The sequence below is a fragment of the Acipenser ruthenus genome, chromosome 17, assembly GCF_902713425.1.
Source record: "Acipenser ruthenus chromosome 17, fAciRut3.2 maternal haplotype, whole genome shotgun sequence".
In the NCBI taxonomy this organism is placed as follows: domain Eukaryota; kingdom Metazoa; phylum Chordata; class Actinopteri; order Acipenseriformes; family Acipenseridae; genus Acipenser; species Acipenser ruthenus.
Window position 1 is genome coordinate 1,524,064 of NC_081205.1, and position 19,446 is coordinate 1,543,509.

The 19,446-nt window shown below is 41.9% G+C and overlaps 1 protein-coding gene across 3 annotated transcripts in view; it reads right to left on the reverse strand.

Moving 5' to 3' along the window:
• The window catches only part of ankfn1 (ankyrin repeat and fibronectin type III domain containing 1), a 107,445-nt gene that overhangs the window by 11,132 nt on the left and 76,867 nt on the right, over window positions 1–19,446 (reverse strand). For 2 of the 3 annotated variants that reach the window (XM_058989749.1, XM_058989750.1), the window contains exons 12-20: window positions 13,269–13,366; window positions 11,915–12,005; window positions 11,167–11,277; window positions 5,699–5,798; window positions 4,843–4,975; window positions 4,312–4,428; window positions 3,086–3,259; window positions 2,263–2,478; window positions 1,406–1,572 (exon numbers count right to left, since the gene is read on the reverse strand). In XM_058989749.1, coding sequence (XP_058845732.1) covers window positions 1,406–1,572; window positions 2,263–2,478; window positions 3,086–3,259; window positions 4,312–4,428; window positions 4,843–4,975; window positions 5,699–5,798; window positions 11,167–11,277; window positions 11,915–12,005; window positions 13,269–13,366 — 1,207 coding nt within the window. The remainder of the gene's footprint in view (window positions 1–1,405; window positions 1,573–2,262; window positions 2,479–3,085; window positions 3,260–4,311; window positions 4,429–4,842; window positions 4,976–5,698; window positions 5,799–11,166; window positions 11,278–11,914; window positions 12,006–13,268; window positions 13,367–19,446) is intronic. The other variant, XM_058989751.1, reaches the window with a different exon arrangement.

A 19,446-nucleotide genomic window follows, 5' to 3' on the forward strand; every position in this document is an offset into this window, starting at 1 on the left:
AGGGGAAAGGTTATACACAGACAACAAAAGATAAACTTCTTGGCTTGTTAACACACTGTATTTTTTTCAGTTTAACACTGCTGCAGACAGAATTGCTGGTTTGTAGGACAGCTACTCTCCAGTAGTTATTTGTCAGTTTTTGCTGAAATCCCAGTAATTAACTGCAAGTTTCATATTTAAAATAAATGCTGACACCCTGGAGCACTGCTCTGTGGCCGTGACATTCATTTAATGGCGTTTTACTAACACAAGAGGCCTAAGTGCTAAATCATTTAAGAGGACAATAGGATCCCTGTCCAGACTTTTTGGGGTCACCACCGTGGCCTTTTTATTAAAATAAACAAACAAGTGAGACTGGAATGTGAACATCAATATTCTTGCAATAGGACACACTGAATTGTACAGAGAATGTCCCGGGGCTGTCAGCCAATATAAATAAATATGGTAACCCTTTAAAATAATGGCCCGTATTCCTTCCATGTTTCGTTGTAACACATGATGATGATCACATGTATAAGGCATGCACTGATGCATGAACAGGGGACTGTGAGAAGTGTTAATTCATGCATGAATGCGTGCCTTATATACATGGGATCAATATCACTTGTTACAAAGAAACACGAAAGGAATACAGGTAATTAAATTCACAGGGCTGAATTCAAAGTGAATGACTTCAGAACTCAGAGGAAGTGCAGAAGATTATTCAGGTGTTATTTCTGTGGGATTCAGTTGGAAATTCATTAGGAATAGTGTTACCACTTTGCACTTTCTAATGGACACTGTTTCTGTTTGCACTCCAAAGAATCCCTTCTGCTCGTGCCAGACAATGTTTTACTAATATCTGTACCTGGCTGCTTCAGACCTAGCTACGAGGAATAACAATAATATCTGATAGCGCCCAAATAAACAGCTCCTTTTACACGCAGTATCAAACCAGGCTAAATACCTCAAGACATCTCAGGCAAACTGCATTAAATCAGGACAGCCCCAGTGTTAAACATGCTGCACAGATACAGGGCAGGAAACAAAGCTCCGCGTTTCAACACTCCCCTCGTGTACGTATATTATTGAAATGAACAGGTGCTGAGCGTTTGAACAATCAGGCCCTGGGAAATCTGCTCTGAACTGATCACTGTATGTGTTCCTGTGCACCATTACTGGGTACTGGTACACCTGTAATAATGCATTGCACAGTGGTGAAGAAGCTCCACTCTCAATACACTCTGCAGGAAAACAGCAGGCTTTCATTGTGGAGAACAATTCTGTTTAACCTCCAAAAGATTCCAGCTATCTTTCAAGGCCACTTCTCCTACAGCAGGATAAAAATTGAGAGTGCGAATTCAAACCGTGCTCAAGACGGATCAACACAAGTGTTGGTTGCAGTATTTGTTTCAGCCGACGATACCTGGACACGTTGCAGTTGTCTCGGATTTTCGAGTGGCACAGGACGTTGGGCAGCTTCTGCGGGACGAGGACTTTAATCTGATCCACGGAGCTGCACAGCTTCAGGTAGCCCAGGTACAGTCCCGGAGACAGGCGATGCTGGCTCCTCCGCTGATAGGACAGGACATCCTGCAGGTCACAAACAGCGGTTTGTAATGATATAAAATGTACAGACATGCATCCTTATGTTATGCTCCCAGCAATGTTTCTCTCTTTAGCATGTTGTAATCCTTATTAATGATACTTGTCAATCAAATGTTATTAATGATACTTGTCAATCAAACGTGTTTATTAAGCTTACATTATTCAAGCATTAGCATTCAACAATTATTAGTAATACAGAAATACTCAGTTATTGCAATTATACCTCTAGGTGAGATACAATGATCAACTAGTTTAAACACAGTTCCAGTATCTACCTGAACTGGGGTGAAGGATGTCCTCTTGAGTCTCCCGAACAGCCCAGTGAATGTATCTAGATTTAGGTTCATATGCACAGCTCCAACTTTATACCTTTGTTATGTTCACTCTTGATATGAGCAGTTTTGGCCAGAGCAGTGGCGTGTTATTATGAACACCTTCATAACCCTTATTTCAAACATACAATGAACCCTTAAACACTGCAAGTCCGTCTCAGTGATCAGGTGGTGGAAATAGACCCGTCATCTCTGAACGTCTCTCTCGTCTGTCAACTCTTTAGTCATCGTTTTCAAAGACAGAAGTCCTGCTCGACAGTTTTGCCAGACTCAGCTGCTAAGGTAACCCTCCCGCTAGGGGGCGGGGTCTCTGAGTAAGCAGGACGCAGTTATAAAGCAATACCTGGATTGTGATCAGCAGCACATCGAGAGCCGTGGGCTCGTCCGGGGTAGAGAGGGATTTCCTCTGGCTCTGCAGTTTGGATATCTGCATCCACTTGCCATTGAAGAAGGAGTAGAGGCTCTCTACCTCTCTTATAGTAACTAGCAGCACATTGCCATGTCTGTCTTTAATGGGCTCGTAATAAACACGTCCCAAGTTATGCGTGCCAAGCAAATTCTATGGAAGAGAAGAAAAAAAATAAAACGATGATCCACGAAATAAAATATAATACAATTAAACTGCTGATGAAAAATGTGCCGGTACTGTATTTTTAAGTTGCATATGCACTCTTGAAAAATGTTATTTCCTCTGTGTAACAAAAGAAACTAGCAATTGTCTTCGACAAACATCTTGACTATTTCTACATGTCTTACAATCAAGTGTACACATTGTATACATTTTATATTGTACCCCGGTAATAGATGAACTCAGGTACATTTATTTTTAGTGCTGTGTACGGTATCATTTTCACTAATGAATCAAATAATTGACTGGCTTCATACATATAACCCTAAACCTAACCTGACATCCCCTGAAATTGGGATGTAATAGAAACATGATTACAGTTGGTGTAAAACATTCAAATCCCTTCATGAAAACTATGAAAAATCCACCTTGTAATTTAAACAGAGAACAAATTACACCCCGGGTGCACTGCGAGGTCCCACTCCCACACAGATTCGTGTTGCAGATTACATTCATGTTGAAACCAATGTGCAGTCCTGTCCAGGGGGGTAAAGCACTCTCCCAGAGGACAGGGCTATTTTAGACTGAACTCGCGTACCAGTAAACAATCCTGTCCTTTCACAGCTAATTGAATTCCAGCGAGGCCACACTCATGGTCTGACGAGATTCCTGGACTCCTGCTGATTGGGATCTCCAGGTTTATTACTTCACATTTCACTCCTTGTGAGCTGGCGGACTGTCTCGCTGGCTCGACGCTTGGTCGCAAACAATCCTATACAGGGTGTACAACAAACTGTAGCACGCTCGGTGAGCTAGGACAATCTCATGTAGTGGTTGCTGGAGTTCAGCTAGCTTACCAACGGTGCTGTCATACAAGCACTGCCCTGTGCGCAGCACCGTAAGGCTCGACTGTGCAGTTTTTTTTTTATTATACACAAAAGGCAGTGTGATCATTGGGCTCTGTGTTGGCTGCTGCCAGCCTATGCAGGCTTTTTAAAAGTGGCTGTTGCTAAGACTTCCATTGGTTATAAAGGTCTCAATATGTGCAGTTTGCAGTACATATTGCAGTGAACATGTTTTTTTATTTGATTTTAAAACACATCTGGTACTACACTGGGTTTAAGAAATATGTTTTGCAAGCCATGGAAATGGAGAACTCTAAAAGCTCAAAAAGTTTGAATGCAGAAAACCTAAAAAGGCTTCACAGGGGGTATAGGTTGATCAAATCAGCCCCTAAGTGTCTGCCCTTCCTTTAGTGGCAACTATTTCTCTGCTGGCCCTGGCAACTAAATACACCGGAGACAAAGCCCACTTGCAGCCTCCTCTCCCCACAATTGCTAATTGTTTCATTTCCCTTTCTCAATGTGCCTGTAAAACAGACTCCCCTCGCTCCTGAGGCGCTCTCGCTGCTCATTGAGGTGGGAAGACAGAATCTCAGCAGCGCTATCACACAGCAAGAGATCTCACGTCAGGGAATGTACAGGGAATTCACTCGGACAAGTTGAAAGCTGTAAATCACAATGAGAATACAGTTGCCTGAATAGATCTTAAACAAAGGAAAATGCAGTACTGTAAACCACTGACTAGTAATACTGCCTAGAACTAGAACTACAAAACAGATGAACTCATACCACATTGACAACTGATGCCATCGTGCAAGTTAGCAAACTGCAAGGTTGATGGGATTGATTACACTGTGGAAGAATGCAGGAAACCAATTGAGTTCAGTTTTAGTATATGTATATTATTGAAATGAACAGTTGCAGCTTTTGGTGGAAAGGAGCTGCTGAAGGAAGGAGGATTGTATGTGTCACAGTGACTGACCTGCAACTGCCCGGCTGCTGCCAGCATCTTCTGCAGAGCTTGGAGAGCAGATGAGGAGGACATGGAGACAGACATGCTCTGCCGTAGCCAGCGGACATCCTCCCACATGCACGACAGCTGAAAAGACAAGCCTTCCGTTACTGCCCTGGGACACAAACAGAGTCCCTTTGGAGGAACAGTGCGATAGAACGTCCTTCAAAAGGGCGTGATCTGCTTTGGAATGAGATGCTTTTCAATTGCAAAGTCTATGCAGGGTAACTGGTAAGACTCTTGTTGAATTTCAGTGTGAGCCACAGGCTTTACTTTGAGCCTAAGTAGCCACACCTGGGCCTCTGGTCTCCAGAAGTTGTCTCGTTAACCTCAGGTGTGTTATTAAGAGCTTGGTAAATCCTAGAATGACGTACCTGCTAGGTGAGTTTACCCATCTCATGATATCCACAGGCAGCCAAACTCAATTGCAATAGCAACCACTCTACAATAATACAGTTCCAGTATTTGATGGAAAAAGACAATCGTCATGTCACGCAATACCTTTGTGAACCAGAGAAAGTCCTGCATGATGGAGCTGGTGAAGGAATCGTCTATTTCAACAATGGGGATCTGATCCTCATTGGTCACCAGAATGTTGTCCTTGTGATAGAACACTGTTGCCACATAGAGCCCCCTGAAAGAGCGAGGACATGGAGTACTGAGAGGCATGCACGAAACACACAACTGAAGTTCCAACACTGCTATAGGCACAGTTTAATTTGATGAATGAATTAGGTTAGGTATCTTGGAAAGCCTTGTTCTAAAGAGGGCTTGAAGCTTGTTATTGTGCTTCAAATCACTTGGATAACATTTACAGTAACTTTCAGATTTTTTTCCGTCAGGTTCCTGCCAAAAAAAACAAAACAAAACAAAAAAAAACCCACATAATCCCCACAATCAGTCAGCCACATGGTGTTATTGTGTGCTGTCCTGTGGACAGGCTACAGTAACCAATCACTGTTCATCATCCGGGCCAGTGACCTTATCTGACATGATGACCTGCTCTTCACATGAAGATCAGCAATGACAGAAAGGCTTCCTAGAAAGGAAATGGTAATGGGGCTTGATTGGGTTTCCTGTCCCTGGATCCCGCCCTGGTGGAGCGGACAGCTGTCCAATTGGGTGCGGGATTTCTGTAAACAATCTCCTTCAGTGAACGGAGATGTCTTTAGACTGTCTTTAACCAACAGGACCCCACACATCCAGCTCAAAACCAGTGCGGGCCACTCCTGGGTTAAACATCAGGGATCCCCACAATGACCAGTTCCCAGCAGACCTAGCACAGCTAGGAGACAAGGGCATTGTGGACTAACCCCTTCAAGCAAGATTACATCTACATTAATGAATCCGTTCGTACCTTTTTAACGTTTTCACAAACTTGTTTGAAGAATGAAAGAGGTGCTTCAGGCTTCTGGAGACAGACTGCTTGCGACTTGGATTCTGCGACTTGGACGACTCTGGAAGAAACAGAGAAAATATAATTAGCGCGGGAGGCTCCCGTTGGGTGACTTCAAGCTCAGCTGTAGTCTTGTGTCTTCTTTGGAAAAGTCTGCTCTTGTCAAAGCCCTGCTCCTGTCCTGCAGTAGCTCATTTACCAGTGTCTAAACTCACTGGAACCAGCTGGTATGCTTGTCATTACATCTGTTGTTTATCTGTGCCTGTCAGTGTCCCATCAGCTCCAGGTAGCAGGGCTGGTTGCTTTCTCTTTAAAACCTGACATGAGCTGCCTAATTGAAGGTGACCTGCTCCAGATCAGGGTTGGGTTAAGGCAGGTTGGTCCTTTTTTTTTTTTTTTTGACAGGAGGGGATTATGGCACACCGGCAGGGCCACTGAACCAGCCCGTGCAACATCAATGCTGTAGACAAGTGGACCATGTATTCTGCATTCGTGTCCAGTGCGCTCACAAACAAGGTCTGCAGTCACCGCGATTTAAATGCAGTACAAATTAAGAAAGAAAGAAAAAAGGGGGATTGGTTAAAAAAAGAAACTTGGATTACCAACAGCACTACTGGAGAAGCAAAGCTGATACCTGCAGCTCTAGAAGTCAGTCTGATTAAAAGAAATGACTGTGCTGAATATTAAAAGAAGACAATGTTCTACAGTATGGTGCCTGCCCTATAGTTAAAACAAGGGCTGAGCAAAAGAATGAACCACGGGAACAAACCCCAGCAGTCCCCACAATTAATCTTTCCAAGTTTCTTTTCAGTACTGCTACGCAACCACAATGAGCATTAAAAACAACAGCAATTCCACAGATAAAAAGGTCACTTGTTACGTTTGGGTTCACTGCAGCAGAGCAGTTACAACCGACCAGTTATCTCTTAGCTTTCAAGCGCGTATCTCCCCCCGCAGAAAGTTCAGCGATGCCAATCTGTTGACGTTCTTTTCTTTAAATTAAGCATCACGTAATTACTCTCATGTAAACAACAGGCAGACAGAATGATTCATTCCACTGGAAAAATGTGTTTATACGATTAGAGCTGCTGTCAGAAATATGTAATCACTGTAATTGTCACACTACAGTAGCCAGGCACTGCACAGATGAGTGAATGGCTTTGTTGTGCGGAATTGTTTTGATAAGTTAAAAGACACCAAGTTTTTAACAAATCCCTAGATAATTCCATGTCATCGCACAAGACAGCCGCTGTTAATACATACAGCACACTGACTCTCTCCCCCCACCCACCCCCAGCTAACTATCTCAGTGATGCAAGATTAATCTTGAATAGCTGGCATTTACTGATTCTTTTAATAACACAAAACAATGAACCTGCATTCATTTTAGAAAAGAGAGAGAAAACAAAAGTCACGCTGCTGCTCCTAGCCAAGGACTGCTTAAAAGCTTGTATATGCAACAGGATCCAACACACAGTTAACATTGCATCAGCGAGCAGGTCATCTCCTAGCCAAGCATGTGCCTTGATCTTTATCTGGAGAGAATCTAAAACAAATGAGTGACTTGTCAACAGGACTTACCTAGGAGAATTAACGTGCTTAAGTGCTGTTTCTTTAATGACTTTCTTTTTTTTTTTTTTTTTTTTTTTTTTAATACATGTTACTACAATTTTAAAAGGGCAATTATGAATTGGGGATTAAAATGACAATTTAGAAAATGAAGGACTATAAAATAAATTTGAACATAACCCTACGCTGTATTTGTTTTTGTTAGTAGACGTGCGCTAAATGTTTTTGACAGGCTGATCTTTCAACACCAGCCTGTCGGCCTGACATCATATACTGTGTATATATATATATATACACACACACACACACACACACACACACACACACACACATACATACATACACACACAGACAGACACAAATACATTCTTCTATTTTAAATAGGGATTACTTTTGAGTAATGGGGCGCCAGTCAAGCTGTCTGCCACACACACAGGGGCGCACACAAACAAAAATCACTGTCAAGCCTAATAAATGAGTTTGTAATTTGTAGGTATTTCTGTACAGGTCACACTTGTCCCTTTCAACACTTAAGAGGCAGAGGACTCGTCTGTAATGATCATTTTATTACTGGGGCAACACTTTCCACCTTCCCTGACAGAAGGCGCTTATACAGCTGGATAATCCCTGGGTGCGTCGGGGGGGAGTCTGGAGCTGGAACACAAGGTGCTGTGTGCAGCCCCCCCCACCCCCCCAAAGAATGTACACACACAGCTCTGCACATACACATCATAAATTAAGACCAACTCCCCTTTTCGCATGACTTTATAGTGGTGACATTGTAACTGTACAGATTCTTTTTTATTTTATTTATATAGATTATTTATTGTATTTATTTATTTTAATGCTGCCTCTACAAAAGCAAACTGCAAGAAAAAAAGATTCAGTGCCCCATATTTAAGATTTATATTGAAATTCTTCAGTTAAAACAAGGCTTCTTCATTGCAACTGTTAAGATTTGTTCCTTATTCCGAGTACATAAAGTATATATATATATATATATATATATAGCGCTATAGTAACAGTTATAAAATATTTTACACAAACTGTAATAACACTATTATTAATATCATTATTTAGATTTTTCATTGCTATAGTCAGCAGAAGTGTTTTCGATTTTCGATTTTCTTTTTTTTTAGTTCTGATTATTGTGTCACCTGTGTTTGTCTGTGGATAAGTACCTAATGGCAAGCTTGGTGCGGTTTGTTTTTTAAATGTTGGTTTTCAAATTACTTAAGTGCTTCTATTGCTTTAAGTAGTATTAAATCACTTGTTTATTTTTGAAAGAAACGTGTTTGGTGTGGTTAGCCCAGACACCTGTGATTTGAAAGTAAGCTCCCTTATAGAGAAGAGGGGAGTGTAAACCTCAGGCATCAGGGAAACACGGAGACCTTACCGGTAATAAAGAATGAAACCCTTCTTACAGGAGCTCCAGATAGTGCTTATTGAAATAATATAGAGATAATGTCACTTGTGCTAAGAAGAGTAAGATAACGGATAATAAAACCTTGGTCAGCACTCCTTTAAGATATGCCAATCTACACATTGGTACATTTTGTATCAAGCACACATACTTTTCCAAATAAATAAGACCATTTATACAACATCAATTACATACAAGCAATGAGACTGGCAGCCTTACTCTGTGACATCATTGGTGTTGACTCACAAAGAGATGAGTGATGAACACCCCCCTGCCCTCCCAAACAAAAACATATAGTCTGGTAATAAACTTGGTGTTCATGAGGGCTCCGAGGCCGGCAGCACTGCATACAGCAGCCCTCTATCTCTGCACTGGCCAAGTATAGTAGAAGTGGGCTTAGGGCCAGCGTTCCTCACAAAGCAGTACAAGTCCTCTGAAGCCCATCCAGGACAGGACTGGCACGCTGCTCCAGTCGTATTACAAGTCATCTACCTTTCGCTAAGAGTATTTCTTATTTAACATGAATCTATGCTGTATCCCAGGTTAAGCTGGTTTCATTAAAACTGGATTACCGGTTGCTTAAATGTATGTAAAAAGTTTGGCCTGCAGACAGTTGGTCAGAAAGACAGACTCCTTCTTCCGATACTCTCAGTAACTTATACTAAAGAAAGTTACATCACAATGGGATAAGCGCTCTCCTAGATGGAAGTGTGGTATGCAGATGTGCTATATCCCCCTGGTTAACAAACACACTAGTGACTACATACATCGTCTCACTTGCAGTGCAATTGGGGTTCCAATTTGAACACAGAAAACTACTTTATTTTGTGTTTGTAATGCACATAACGGATGTCAAGAGTCTTCATTCAGAATGTCACCAGGGACCACTTTTGGTCACCTCGTTACAAAAAAGGATATTGCTGCTCTAGAAAGAGTGCAAAGAAGAGCAACCAGAATTATCCCGGGTTTAAAAGGCATGTCATATGCAGACAGGCTAAAAGAATTGAATCTATTCAGTCTTGAACAAAGAAGACTACGCGGCGATCTGATTCAAACATTCAAAATCCTAAAAGGTATATACAATGTCGACCTGGGGGACTTTTTTGACCTGAAAAAAGAAACAAGGACCAGGGGTCACAAATGGAGATTAGATAAAGGGGCATTCAGAACAGAAAATAGGAGGCACTTTTTTACACAGAGAATTGTGAGGGTCTGGAACCAACTCCCCAATTTGTTGAAGCGGACACCCTGGGATCCTTCAAGAAGCTGCTTGATGAGATTCTGGGATCAATAAGCTACTAACACCCAAACAAGCAAGATGGGCTGAATGGCCTCCTCTCGTTTGTAAACTTTCTTATGTTCTTATGTTCTTATGTTCTAATATTCATCCATTCTGCTCGCTAACGAGCCTGACTTAAAATGGAGGCCTCAATGAGTGAAGGCTCTGCATTGCTGGGGATGCTCAACACAGAGAGGCCCTGCCTGGAGTACAAGCCTTCCCCTGGGGGAAACCCTGCTCACAGAAACCAGTGTGACAGCATCCGCTTACAACAGACCCTGGAAACTGAATAAACCCAGCCAGCGCTTCACAAACCCCACCAAACCAGACCACGCAGGTCACATCTCTAGACACCCTCCAAAACCATTCCGATCCACTTCAAATCAGGCCGGCCCTGTATTCAACCAAGAAAAATACCACTTGAAGTTTCTGTGATTGTAATAGAGTTGTGGTTCTGGCTCTGGTTCCAATGAACACAGCTCCGAGGGGTGCACTGAAATACTAAACCTCACGTCATGTCTGCTACTTTTTAAGACATTGATAACCCAGCTGACATGTGATTACAATGACACACACATGGACAGAATTGCTAATTACTGTAAGTGCAATTGAATGCATGCAGAACTATAAAACACAGATTTAGAAATACTATGAGAAAGTCAGTTACAATGACATTGTATTTTACAAGGCTTCTTTCAGCAGCTGAATGCAGTGCAGTTCAGCAGGCTCGCAGTATTACACTCCCTCACCCGTGTGCCTTCTTCCAAAGACATCTTTTACAATTCTCAGTGCTTTCCAAATACACCCCCCCAAAAAAGGCAAACTTAAAACCTGGGAAAGCTAACAGTTTATTTTCCTCTCTTGCAAGGCCCATTAAATTATTTAACGATTTCTTGTCAGCAGAACAAAGGCGCAGATAATTTTAGTTTTACTCATGTACAGTATATCAACCAAGACAGAAGAGTCGGACTGAATAAAATGCTCCGGAATCCTTTTAAGGGTTAAAGCATAAAGCAAAGTGATTCCAGACGTGCCCATATTAATAATCTCTCTTTTCTTGATCAATGGGAAGGTATGACCCCGTTAGAAAGCAGCTGAAATTCCAGACTCCACCGAGACCCTGACTGGGGCCCTACCACCCAGGACTTTCCTCCTCACCTCGACAGCTGTAACGTTGATGTGCGCCTCGAACCTGCTGGAGGAGCCTTTCCAGGGCATCAATCTGCCCTGTGTGCCGGCGCGGCTCCCTGCCACCATACTCCTTCCAGTCTGGTGAGCGACACAAACAAAACGCCATCAGTCCAAACAAGTCAACAACGTTTTTTATCCATTTCTTTTTATAACTATTAAGAGAAATCTTTTTTTTATTTTTATTTTTTTTAACGCAGCTTAAAAGATTTGCAGAGTTAAACATTGCTGTGCATGTCTTTGTGGATGGATTAGTTACAGCTCCTCTTTTTTTAATGGCTTTTTTTCTGCTCATTTCTTTAATATTATTCTTTCTCTCCTATGAACAATATAACATTCCACTATTGCACAGCGAAAGTAAACCTCAAAACAAATACAAGGAGTCTTGATGTTTAATGAGATCTCTATATCTAATAAAACTCCCATTTTGTCTTTGTTTAAGAATCAAGGCACAATGTTAATTTTATATATCGTTAACGTAATTATTAAAATAATATATCAAGCATTGATACATTATTCAGCGCCATCCATCACTATCTTAAAGCAGGTCTGTAACCATAATGACCCTGTAGATACAGGTTATGATTTAATTTGTCTAAAGAGAAGCTATATGGAAATATCTGTGTTATAATTTTGATTTAATTGAAGCCTAAGTGGTGAATCTATTGCAATCCTGTTAAAATGTTCATCCATCCTAATACCAAAAGCATGAACTTACTCGACGGGACAGCGACATCAGGAGTGGCTCCCTGTGCCGACCCCCACCCCTTCATATTGTAGGCTGAAACTTGAACGTAGTAGGCCTGACCCTGCAGAGTGGAAATGTAGAAGGATTGAATAAAACACATACTTTAAAAGATCCATTGATCATTCCTGTTAATAACCAGGGACATGCGAGTCCAGTCATTACTGGAGGCATTGTGATTGCTTATGGCAACATCGATTGACGAAACAGCAAAAACAACAACGTTTACAGTACGAGAAAGAGGGGGGCTCTGGTCATTCCTTTTTGATGATTTATTATTCCAGGAAAATATATGAAAATAAATAAATACTGGAGCTCCCGAGTGGCACATCTGGTAAAGGCGCTCCTTGTGGAGTGCAGGATGCGTCCTATAGCCTGGAGGTTTGAGTTCAGGCTATTCCACTGCCGACCGTGGATGGGAGTTCCCAGGGGGGCACAATTGGTCAAGCGCCACCCGGGGGGGGAGGGCTTAGGTCGGCCAGGGTGTCCTCAGCTCACCGCGCACCAGCGACCCCTGTAGACTGGCCGGGCGCCTGCAGGCTTGCCTGTAAGCTGCCCAGAGCTGCGTTGTCAACCGACACTGTAGCTCTGGGTTGGCTGCATGGCGGGCCTGCAGAGTGAAAAGAAGCGGTCGGCTGACGGCACATGCTTCGGAGGACAGCGTGTGTTCGTCTTCACCACTCCCGAGTCAGCGCAGGGGTGGTAGCGGTGAGCTGAGCATAAAATACAAATCGATATGTCAAACTGGGAGAAAAGCGTGGTAAAATCAATTGGCAACTACTAAATTTGAAAAAAATAAAATAAAGAAAATAAATAAATAAATACTTGAATACAATTAAAGTTAAATCAAATAAAAATGTTTCCTATTTGGAATTTCTATTTCTGTGCTTTTTTGGACGGGGGGGGGGGGGGGGGGTGACAAAGGGGAAAACAATCTGGAATGTATAATTGTCAGTTGGGAAGTCCTGTTATTTTAACAATCAGACCGTCCGGGAGTCAGAATTGGATCTATCAAGAGGCTGATCCTGGTGATCCTGCAGGAGATTACAATGCAAGCCCCTGCTCTGTGCTTCCCAATCCCTGCGTGAGCCCAATCTATTCTGATCTCTCCACAGGACAACTTGCAAAAATTGTTTATGCTGTCTACTTATTCCTTTGTGGATTGGGAGCTCATGGATACCAGACAAATTATGCTTAATGACTGGCAGTGGCTGCCAGAGGAATGGTGCTTTGCTGTTATTGCCAAGAGTGCTGAATGCAAATGTCAGAGCGCTCCCCGAATGGTTTTGGGAGAAGTTAAGATCTAATCGAATGATCTTGCATTTACCGTTGTTAGACCTGCGATAGTGCACCTCAAAGACTGAAGATTATCCATGATTATTTCTCCAGCCAACGTGGAAAAGTCCTTCGAGCAGCTCCACTCGACTGGGGAAAAAGAAAAGGAGAAAGAAAATCAGGATCTGATTACAGGACCAACAAAACACGAGAGAGCAGCGTTTCAGATCTCTTTTCCTCGCTCAGAATAAGCTGAGGTCACAGTGACAGTGTCTTAACGTTACTCATGGAACATGTAATCTTATTTCATTTTGTTATCCTGACTGCTGACATACCAATGGTTCGGATCTCATTTCATTCCAATCAGAATAATCATGAGCCATTTCTTAAGCACAGTAACAAAGTGATACAACTCCGTGCTCAGGTCGGGGTGTCAGCACAGCCCACTCCTTCTCGTGTGTTAGTGCATACATATTCTACAGCTCAAAACGAATGTACATGTAGGCAGTATTGGGCCGGTCAGATCAGTATACAGGCAGGAGCCTGCGCTTGTTCAGATCCAGCTGTACATTTGGAAGCTGCTGCTCACTTGGCTGTGGACAGTAGAGCAAGGTTTTACTAGAAATGTTTTTTGAATACCACATGTCGAGGATTTTTTTCTCCACGCACTGTGACTCTAATTGCGTCTGACATGGTTAACTACACAAGACTATATTGTAATGCAAATAAGTGTGGTGCACGAATGTGAAGAGCTTGACTCTCGACCTTTCGTACATATTTAACAGCGCAGTTCAGTTAAAATATGGGCTCTTGGCAAACCGTACCATATCAATCAGTTCGGCTGCTTGTACATCAATGCTTTTCTGTCAAAGTCGTTTTTAGATAAACACCAACAAGCAAGAAACCAAGAAGAGGTATGCGAGGCATGTGAACGTTTTGTAATAATACCAAAAAAACAATATATTTTATATAAAAATAGATTCTATCTGGGGAGGTAGATTCAATTAAAAAGTACAGTACCCACATTATTTAAAACACGTTTTTGGCCAGAGGTGCTCTCTGGGGGGGTGGGGTGAGTTGGGGTGGGGGCCCTATTATTATCTTTGCTTGAAGCCCCAGATTCTACCCACTGCTTCCAGCAACATTCCCTTTGGGAACCACGGCAACCCTTCACAAATACAAACCCCATTCACAAGCATGTACATGTGAGAGGATACAGCCACTCTCGCACCGGAAACTAGAATGACCTTCTCCCCCCCAATCAGTCCAGAATCCTGTTATAGCTGCTTTTGAAAAACAGAATGGAGACCTTCCAGGCTTTATTTATATGTAAATGAACTACAAATGGTTGTCATGGTACTGCTTTTTTTATTTTTTTAATTTTAACCCTTTCTGTGTTAATTGCAGCGGTTGGGGCTCCACAATTACTAACCGGAACTCCTTACAGTTCAGGAATTGATCTGCTTTTTCAACCTGTTTTAAAAGGCGGTAGGAAATTAAATCGCAGGTTATTAAAAGGACTGTTCATGTGTTTTTAGAGCCCTGTTTTGTATAACAGTACAGTTTGCTACTTTTGAAACTGCTCTGGAATGTTATTAGCCAGCAACAGGCTTGAAGAGTTTTGTGAATATCAAACACAATCATTTGAGACACTAACATGTCTACAATGCACACAGCAGCAACAGACTGCATGAGGAGGAGTCTGGCTAATTATGCTGGCATCCCCTATGGAAAAGGAATGTATTAACCTTCAATTCTGCAGTGATCCCCCTCATAAGACAAACACTTAAAAATAAGTGCGGGCTCATGATGAATGCATGCTTACATATAAAAAGGGAAATCGTGAAAAGGGAACTGATTCCTGTAAATTCGTTATGAATTAGGTTCTGCAGCCGCCTGTAGAAATTACCATATGATCATTATAAAAAGCACTGGCAGGATTTCTGATATCCTGGCATTTCATTTAGAAACTGACATCAAGCTTTAACCGTTCACCCCCACCTGCGTCTACTCCAATAAAGAAGTGGGATGCATGTCAGACCGCGTTGTCCTGGCAGAGTTTCGGGATGCACTACCGTTGGGGATTCTGTCCCCTGTCAGTGAGATGAGGTTAAAAGCTCCTTAACGTCATATGCACACCAGCCTGGTTGTTTTACACAGCGGTTAAGATGCCTTCCTGTTCCACTTGCATATGGGCACTGTCCTCTTGTGACCCTGTATTTCCCATACGGTATTACGATTTTGCTAAAATATAACACTGGATTTCTTTGGGTCTCAATTACCAATAGCTGCGTTTGAGGGGGATGTAGTGTTGATTTTCCAGGGAGTCACAAATCACAACGGATGTACTTAAGTCAGTATATATTGTTTTGCTTTAAGGACCCATTGCTAACTAAACTGGTCTGACTCCCTGATTATTACCTCAGCTGTTGGTTTATTGCTTACAATAATTGCTCCGATTTTCCTAGAATACATACAGAAACAAAGGATCTGTCGAAACATGAATATGTGCAGACACTTCAATGAGCTCAGCAGAAAAGAAAAAAAATGACAGTGCCAACATAACATATTTAGCCGTTTCTCTTTTGTTTTTGAGCTGCTGGTATTTTTTTTTATTATTATTTCCCAACGGTTTCATTCAGGGAAGCAGCTACAATAAGCTATTGGATTTACTTCTGCAAGGACCATCATAAAAGCACACCAGGTGATGCCTAGAAAAAACATAAATGAGTGATGTTCTTCTAATCACAAATGAGAGAGAGATACATGTACAAAAACACATTTTAATGGTGCTGCATGATTCAGGAAACAATTACGGTGAAATTAGCATGCAGAAAACGTAACCCTTTGCCTTTCCTTTTAGGACACAACCCCCCCCCAAATGTAAATCCCTCTGCACTTAGCAATTAGTATATGAAGTGAAAGGGTGAAACGAAAGAGCTTGCACCTTTGAGTGGCTGGAAGCAGAATGCCTACGCAAGCTCGCTGTTTCATGTTGGATCTCTGCAGTTTTAGCAACACGCTAAGGACTCGATTCTGAACTCTTTGCACCAAAGTCTTTGTCTTTAAAGAACAAAAAGCTGATACTGTAGCCAGGAGCTACTGCTGTACTTCGAATTGAGCTTTGCAGTATGTTCCCTGCACGGAGTGACATCTGTACAAAGGAAAAGATCCCCTGGAACCTTGACAAACCCTCAACAGTGATTGGCTGTTTTTTTTGTATGTCATTTATGATTTGTCTTACATGTCTAGGAAAGATTCCCTAAAAGCTGCATCACACTCAATTGATAAATGAGACACGTGGGCATCAAAATGATTGTTAGAGGCTTAAAAGAGGCGCAGCAGTAACTGAGACTTCATCGTTCGCTGTTAAAACATGCTGGGTGATAACAAGCAAACATATTTTGTTTTATCCTTTCTCAGCATCAAGTAATTTTAAAGTGGATCGTTTGCATCTGATCAGTCATACAGCAGCGTGTGTGAATGGTGTACATTTTAGCCTACTGTACTCTGATTAGCTTGAACACAGAATGCATGGAGAACGACAGGACAGTGTTAGCTGTCTTCCTATTCCAAGCCTCTGGAGGCAGGGGGTAGGGGGTACGTTTATGGCCCCTGAGAATTACCATTACATGAGACTGTAGCGAAACACAGTGGTATTCGTGGATGTTTCATTTTCATATACATATATATCAATATAAAGTATTTTGGGGGAACTTCATGATAACATTAATATTATGGAGTACTTGTTCTAAACTCACTTGTGTCCCGTTTAACTAACTATTGGTAAACAGCAATGAGGTTAAAGAGGGTTTTCAGTGGAGTAATTCAGTTCAAAGTTATTTCCTTGAATTTGCCGATTATTTATTATTGAAGGGACTGAACTGAGTTGTACGTATTGCAACACAGCTGCCCTTAAAGGCACCAAACTTGTACCTAGGAAATGTTTTGTTTCTGTTCGGTAACTATGGAAAGAACTGGACTGAAACAGTCACAAAATAGCTCTATTAGTGAAGCGCATCTGTCCAAAAGAAATACTAATAATAACCCACAAAAGGAGGACAAGAGTCCAGACAACTAAATTGCAGCAAAACCTGTCATTCACAGCGAGCTCTATAATAAATGCATTGTTTAATTGCTCTGGATGGGGTTTTTACAAACCGTTACAAGATAGGGTAGAATTTAGCCCTGTGCGGATTTTGTTACACAGATGTGTGGTATAGTGAGGAAATCCAAGCTATTTTTCTTTCTTTCTTTTTTCTTTTTAAATAGGCACAAAAACAAAACTTAATACTGTATCTCTGTCAGTCAATCAGCCCACTGTCTGTCTGTCCGTCTGCTGGAGGTTTTATTCTAAAATGGCAATTATCGTGCACAGAAGCACAGCTGCCCCCTCTTTTGTTTCACCTAAATATTTCCCTCCCATAGACAGGCTGTTTTGTTTGGGTCTTACGTCATAGAAGAACAAAACTGTAGCATAGCAAGCGAGGAACCAAAAACCACAGTATTTCTCCTGGCCGATTTACATGGGATTGATCTCTCTTCAGCAGTCTAGTACCACAAGGGGAGGAATATTAAAATAAACGACAGGGTGAATCTCAGAACGGTAACATTACAACAGAATAATAAACCTGAGGATTTGACTGACCAGGCTTGATGGCTGTTTCTGAACACCATCCAACTGTTTTTTTTTTTTTTTTTTGCTGTCAAACCGGCCTTAGCTTAGAAGCGTCTGAACTAGAGCAATGAGTGTGAATACTCTCTGGATACAGAGCTAATGTTCTCATGTTGCAGAGATGCCAAACACGCCCAGCTCCGAGAGATGCAGCCAGACAGTCATGCCACCTGTGCCCAGTTCAGAAGACCAGTCTTCACAATGACGCAACAGGTGAGGGGACTGACCGCAGTGATTGCACAGGGCCAGTCACTGGTGACCTGTCTAGTGTAGCTTCAGAATTGTATCTGCAGCTGTTCTTTCACATGTGAGGACAATCACATCTATAGTTCTCTATGTCTTTATGATACAAGCTACAGGATCGTTAGGTAAAACCAGAAGAAAGTCAAGAAGACCGACAAGATTAAGCTGAAGGATGCTACCAATCTACCATATACTGATCAATAATCCTTTAAGAGGATATATAAACTGTTAAAGTTTCAGATTATAATTGAATAGTTCAAGGTTTCTGTCAAGGGTTTAGCATTCTTTATTTTGTGGCATTAGGTTTTACTTTGATATAAACTACGTCTGCAGATGTGTTTTCAAACCGGGGTGTGAAGCCACTCCTAACAACCCCAGTGAGAAAGACTACAACATGCAACCCCAATGAGAAGGACTACAACATACAACCCCAATGAGAAGGACTACAACATGCAACCCCAATGAGATGGACTACAACATGCAACCCCAATGAGAAGGACTACAACATGCAACCCCAATGAGAAGGACTACAACATGCAACCCCAATGAGATGGACTACAACATGCAACCCCAATGAGATGGACTACAACATGCAACCCCAATGAGAAGGACTACAACATGCAACCCCAGTGAGAAGGACTACAACATGCAACCCCAGTGAGAAGGACTACAACATGCAACCCCAATGAGAAGGACTACAACATGCAACCCCAGTGAGAAGGACTACAACATGCAACCCCAATGAGAAGGACTACAACATGCAACCCCAGTGAGAAGGACTACAACATGCAACCCCAATGAGAAGGACTACAACATGCAACCCCAATGAGAAGGACTACAACATGCAACCCCAATGAGAAGGACTACAACATGCAACCCCAATGAGAAGGACTACAACATGCAACCCCAATGAGAAGGACTACACTATGAAATGAAAGGGTACAAAACAGCAGTTGGCTTTCAAATAAACTGCAGCTTCCAGGTTTTTGTGATTTTCTGCATGTTATTTTTTAAAATCACATCCAGAGTTTCTTGTGGTTTCATTCTGAAAACTGACATGCCAAGTTTTAACCAAAATGTATAAACAACAGCCTTCACTGACATTTCTATTACCGTCTCTCCGCACAGGGTCCAGCAGAGATTGAGATAGACACCTTGTCCAGACATTTAGACTACAGTTTGAGTTCTGGATGCTTCTAATAGAGTATTAAGTCATTGCAGTATACATTTAAACATATGCATCCCAGCAACTAAGATTGAAGTAGACATCATGTTAGGAAAAAAACAACAATTACAAACAAAAGCAAAACTA